Source organism: Pteropus vampyrus, unplaced genomic scaffold (assembly GCF_000151845.1).
Source record: "Pteropus vampyrus isolate Shadow unplaced genomic scaffold, Pvam_2.0 Scaffold8, whole genome shotgun sequence".
NCBI lineage: Eukaryota > Metazoa > Chordata > Mammalia > Chiroptera > Pteropodidae > Pteropus > Pteropus vampyrus.
Window position 1 is genome coordinate 5433373 of NW_011888789.1, and position 6278 is coordinate 5439650.

Below are 6278 nucleotides of genomic sequence, written 5' to 3' on the forward strand. Positions count from 1 at the left end.
ATTTCATGACAGATGCCAATTAATTCCACCTGTTTTGTCTACATCTTATTAAAAGTCATCCAGTAACAGATATTCTAATTTTGACCTGTTTTTCCCATGTTCTTGTTTAATAACATGCTTTCGGGTCTTAAAGCTCTCACTTTCTCATCTTAATTTTAAAACTTTAGAGCTTAGGGGGTAGGTAAGGAATATAATTTTTCACCTGACTTTCTTGAGGAATAACTACATCTCAGTTCAACTCCATGCTTTTTTCTGTTTTTTACACACATGTACACAACAAGGTGCTTTTCAGAATTTACTGAAAATGATGACCCACTGGCCATACATCCTGCTGCTGGCCTCCCGCCCACACAGGCCTGGGAGAGCGTGTGTATGGAAGTGTTTTGCAAAGGGCAGACTGACGCAGTGCTGGGCCTATCAACATAATAGGACCAGTAGTGGGGTCTGTGATGGGTAAACTTGTCCTTTGGTGGTGATAGAGTCATCAATCTTAATGTGGCTACTGCTTTTTTCCCATAACACTCAGAATATCACCCATTCACCAAGGGCTCATGGCCTTGCTCTCCCAGGACATCTTCTCAATGTAAGGCAAATGTTGCCTGGCAAGAAAGTCTGGGGTCATTTGAAGGTCATTTGGCTTTGAGAACTGATGAGCACTCATGTAAATGCTGAGCAGTTATTTAAAATTTACTTAAGTGGGCTTCTCACCTTGAGACTCCAAGCACAAACCTATCCATCCTGGGCCAACTGGCTGACACCTAATGCCACAGCTCAGGCTGGATCTTGTTTGCAGCCCCTCCCAGTCCTTTGGTGCTATCTGCTACGTTCAGCAAGCTGGCTTCCGTTCCAAAGTGAACTTTTCTTCCTGTGAAACTTCCTCTTTGTTAGGCGGGTACTGCCTCCCATTAAGGAAATAGGCTATCTGGTTTCAGATGTTCTGATTTTCTTAGAGAAATTTCTTGGCTCCTTAAAAACGCCACCCTTTCTCCCTCCCTGGGTCTCTTTGTAGCTTATCTTGGTGGGTGCAAGTCACCTCTCCTATAAGCACTGAGGACAAGCCCAAGGGAGCTGTGGGCTGATCAAGGATCAGGTTTTCACTCTTGATTTACACTGACACCCTGTCTTTACTGACTTTCGTGAGTTGGAAGCATCCAATTAAAATGATGCAAAAAGGAGTGAGTTGGCCTCATTCCTTATAACTCTGTAAGAACTTACAATAGGGGTTAGAAATCATCTTTAAGGCATACCATTTTTTTGTGATTCCAACAATCCTTGGCTGTCATGGGCATTGTGTCATATCTGAAAAGAGAAAAACCAGTCCCAAAGAGGTGTGCGACCTCAGCATCCCTCCAGGGCTATGCCGTTTGATGCCACTCATCTCCTGGAGAACTAGGATGGGCTGGACAAATGTGGGTAGAGAGAGACTAGACAGAAGACAGTTACCAGAGTTGCCAGGGCTGCTAGTTGAGCCCCATCACCCACACCCATACCGTTCATTATGGGTCTTAGAGGCTGTTTTCTACAGAAAGTGTGATGTCGGTCTGTGTGAGGACGACAGCCCTCTCAACTTCTCGAAATGGTTTTCAGGACAACTTTTCGATCAGAACTTGAATAACAACTGGCAGTGGTCATGTGCTGAGATGAATTTTAGATAGGAGGAAAGCAAGATAATGTTTTTATAACTGAAATTTTCTACATAACAGACTGATTTGTCATTCCGGGTACATGGGAGGTAAAGAATGATTTCTATTATGGTAAGAAAATGTCCTTTTTGTCTTTCTCTCAAACCCTAATCCGGGGATATGAAGGAGAAAGGGACTGCAAGCAAAGGAGATATGTACTTTAATAAAATCTGAAAAAAATGTAAACTTTCCTCCAAAATCGCCTTACAGGATTTTAAATAAAATGAGCTTAAAAAGAAAAAGTTTACCCCAATGGGACTCTCACTAGTAAAAAGACTAGAAAATGTATTAATATGGGTTATTTCTTTTAGCAAAACTTGGCTAATATTAGGAAATGTAAAAGCTAAGCAGCATTTTGTTGATATTAAGTTTACCCTTAACTATGAATTCTTGCCTGTGGTATTAGTTATTAATTACTTACAGTAAGTAACCAACTGCCTTTCAAAATGACAGAAATAGAAAAACCAAATTTTTTAATGCAATTAATTGGTAGAATTAGCCTTTGGCCAGTAAGGATAATGTAACTTCTGAAAATATCCTGCTGTTTTTTATTGTGCCCCCAGCACAACTTGGTCACTGGCTTAATGTCTGACCACTTGTACTCCACGCCCACCACCCCACAAGAAATAAGACACACAGTAAGGCCCATTAGCTGCAAAATAAAACGAACAGCTACTGTGAGAAACAAATTACCCAACTCCTAATCAGTTCAGGCCCTTACTAAAGATAATGTAAGGGTCTTGTCTTTCGGTGTTTTCCAGTGCTTCCCGTTAGTTCCCTGTCCCCTTCCATGAACACGCATTGCCTCCATTCCACTGGCTTCTCCAGGATGTAGGAGGCATTGGTTTCCTCCAGCCACCTGCACCTTCCCGCATCAGTGTGGGAGCGGACACTACCCAATTTCTTTCTGTCCTCACAAGGGACGCCTTTTCGATTAGAAGGCAAAGAGAAGAGAGAGGAACTGTGTTAAGACTACTTCTGCTTAGCACATATGTGAAAATAAGCTTAGTTAAACAGACTATGACCCAGTTAACCTCAAAGATGCTCTACCAGCACTACAGAACAAGCTGGAAGGCCCCCATCACCTCTGTGAATTTCTGGCGGCTGCTTCCAAGGACCGGCTCCCTTCCCTTATGAAGACCCAGCTGACCCTCTCCTGGCTACTCCAGAGCCTGATCTTGAAATGACAAATTCAACCTGAGGCCCAAGCCCAGACACTCTCCATCTCAGAGGATGTTGATTTTGAGATGCATATAGAGCCATCCTTCCTACCCAGACCAGGTCTGACAACAGGAGGCAGTGCAGGCCTCAGGTGGCAACAAGCCCTTGGAACACTGCTTTTCCGTTGGCCAGGCACCTCGCCAACCGTAAGGATACTGACATTTTACCCAGAGGCTCCAGTCCTACCCAGTCTCTACATTAGCATTTGCCTCGTGCTGAGCGGCTGGCCCGCTGGGATGCTCTGGCTCCAGCCTCTTCGGATGGGATTCTGGGGCACCAGGGAGGTGCCGCAAGCCGTTCCTCCCCGGGAGCAGGGCCTAAGTGCGCGCCTGGAAGCCCAAGGGCCAAAGTCCCCGAGCTGCCGCTCTAGGGCGGTCCCCTCGAGATTTCTTCCGGGAAGAAAAAACAAAACGAACCCAGACTCCATGTGGATTTGCCCTCCCTCGAGAAGGGTCCTGGGTTCAGAGACCCGCGGAGAAAGTCGCGCGCTGAGGCTTTGAAATCAGGATGGACCCCAGGGCAGCGCGGCAGGGAGAACGTGCCCCTGAAAAGGGCTTTCGTCCTCAAGCAATTTCTCCGACCGTTCCCACCAGCTCCAGGCAAGGGAGGGCAGGCGTGCTCAAAGGCCTAGACCCCGCGGTGGCGGTCTAACCCAGACCTGGACGCGGGAGCACGCGCGGGACGTGCGCCTGCCGCGGGGATCGCAGGGATCCCGAGCACAGCTCCGCGCCCGAAGAAGGCTAGGCCGGTCCTTCCCGTGCAAGCCCCTCGGCACTTGTTCTTAATGCGTTTTTAGGAGAAGGGAAGAGCACTGAGTTCCATCGGAGGTGCAAAAAGCAGTCTCACGGAGAAAGAAAATTCAGCAAAATTGATTTAGTAGTTCAACCATAGGTCAACAGCAGCATTTCCCCAGCAGCTGACAGGTCAAATGGCCAGGAAACAACTGCCGAGAACAAAGCCGTCCGCTATTCAGCAGGGCAAGGCCGGCTCAGACTAGCCGTTCTGTCGAGCTTTTTGGGAAGAGGCGGTGGGGAGAGGTTTCCGCCCCTCCTCGCCTCACCACCACCCTTCCTCCGGGGTGAGCAGGTCCGGAGAGGAAAAGAAAGGAGGGAGGGGGCGAGGGTTGCCGGCAGGGAACCCAGCTGCTCTTTGAAGGCCGGAGTCTGAAACGCCTCTCGGCTTCCGAGGCCAGGACCGGACCAGGAAGAAAGAATGCGCGGAATGCAGTGGCGGGCGGCAGGGGCGCAGCGCGGCCAAGGGCGCCGGGACCCCACACGCCTGCGGCTTCCCCAGCTCACCGGTTGCCGAGGACCGCGGCCCGGCCCGGCCCGCAGGTGCGGCTGTAGCACCGCCCTTCCGGATACTGCGACGGCACTCGGTCCTTTCTCGGTTTCTGACTTATAGGTTTGACAAGACCTCACCTCCCCGAAGAGTTTCGCCAGGGTTCTCTTAAATCAAGCACGCGCCGCCCTCTGTTCGTCGAGAATCGTATCTGAACAAAGGTCGTACTTCTCTGGCGCCCGATTTTAGGAGACACCATCCTGCCCTGCGTTCCCCAAATACACCTACTGCCTCCGGCGCCTGAAGCCTGAGTCTAGCCCGGGGCAGGAGGAGCTGGCCACCTTCCGGGCGGAGCTTGGAGTTGGGCAGCAAAAGACAAGATACAGATCGCTCCACACAAAGTCCGCACCCCTATCTTCCTTGTGCATTTCCGAGGGGCTGGTTTCTAATCGAATCGGCGCTCACTCGCCCCTTCACCCGTTTCCCCACCTCTCGGGTTCTCGGGGTTGGACTCAATGCAGGGCCCCAGCGGGCCAACCCAACAAGCCTGACCTGTCCCCACCCGCACTTGGGAGCACTTTCCTCGAATGGAAAGTGGTTAACGCCAAAAGGGCGCTTAGCCCGCAAGGCCGGACGGTTAGTGAGTGTAAACAAATGCAAAAGAGCCAGGAGGGTAATTGCAGATGACGGAGGAAACGCGCGCCCTCGCTGCCCTGAAGACTTCAGGAGCTCGCACTTGCATACAAACGCACAAATCCTTGCAAACCTGTGCACAACAACACGCAAAGGAATGCGCGGGGATCCCCGTCGCCACGAGTCCAGTCCCTCCGGGCACTTCTTCCCCGGCCCACTAAGGAGAAGGCCGCCAAGCCTCGCTACACCTCCCCCTCCAGGTCGCGCCCGGGAGTCCGCAGTTACCTTTCAGCAAGCAAATATCCGTGCGCTCCGCGTTGCGGCGCAGCGCCTGCACTACCAGCGACACGGTGCTGTCCTCGCGGAGGCTCTCGGCGCGCGGGCTGCGCTCGTCGTAAACGATGACGGCCGAGTAGAGGCCGGAGCGCAGGCGGGTGCGCACCTCCTCCTCGGCGGGCAGGATCTGCTCCAGGCTCACGGAGCCCTTGGCCCGCCGCCGCACGATTGTGTTGCAGCGCACGTTGACGGAGCCTCGGATGTAGCCCGCGCTGTGCGCCAGGAACGGTCTGCAGTCCAGCAGCAGACACTTGCCGCCGCTCAGCAGCCCCAAGGCGCCGTGGCTGCCGCTGCTGCCCGTGCCGCCGGTGTTCTCGTCCCGATTCATCAGTCTTTTGAGCACGCTGCAGTCCATCTCCCGCAGCTCCTCCACTGTCACCATGGTCGCCGGGAACCGCGGCTGCTGGGCGCGAGAGGAGGAGAAGGAAAGCCGGGCCAGCTGGGCTGCAGCAAGGGGCGGGCGAGGGCTAAGGAAAGGGCACGTGCAGAAGTGACCGCAAACTTGGCCCCCAGGGGCTCTCACCGGAGACCCTCTTCTACCCAGTTCCCTTCCTCCCGCAGTCTCACGGTCACATAGCAGTCCGAGTGGCCTCCGGCGCCAGGCAGTATTGCGCGCGATGCGAGGGGGAGACGGAGGTGGAGGGGACTGTGTTTACGGGAGAGGGCCAAGGACTCCCTTCTGTTGTGGCCTCTCGGTATTTGGCCCGTAGTGCTGCTCCTGCCGGCGCCGGCGCTGCCACTCGACATCCGTTTCCCCACGAGCAGCCGGAGCTCGGCGCAATGCCCCAGCCGGAGTTTCCTCCTCGGCTTAGAGATTTATTAATGCTCCTCTGCGCTCCCCCGGGAGGGGGCAGATTCAGTACTACCTCGTGAGGCCCCGCCTCTTTCCATTCGGGGCCTCGCGCCTCCCTCCCCCAGCGCCTGCTCCCCGCCCCATCCCCTCTCCCTCCGCCCCTCGGGCCCCTCCTCCCGCCCCCTTCCCGGCGCGTGAATGGAGTGCCGGCAGCTCGCGCCGGGTCACGGGGACAGGACGTCACAAAGAGCGGAGTAAAAAGGGAGCAGGGCGCTCGCCGCCAGGCCCATTCATAAAACCGGTGCCTAGAGGAAGAGGGAGGCGGCCTCCGA

The 6278-nt window shown here is 53.6% G+C and overlaps 1 protein-coding gene across 1 annotated transcript in view; it reads right to left on the reverse strand.

Annotated features, from left to right (window-relative positions):
- The window catches only part of DUSP4 (dual specificity phosphatase 4), a 13188-nt gene extending 7179 nt beyond the window's left edge, over nucleotides 1-6009 (reverse strand). The window contains exon 1 of the mRNA XM_011371796.2: nucleotides 5103-6009. Coding sequence (XP_011370098.1) covers nucleotides 5103-5535 — 433 coding nt within the window. The 5' untranslated portion in view covers nucleotides 5536-6009. The remainder of the gene's footprint in view (nucleotides 1-5102) is intronic.
- Between the last annotated feature and the right edge of the window lie 269 nt (nucleotides 6010-6278).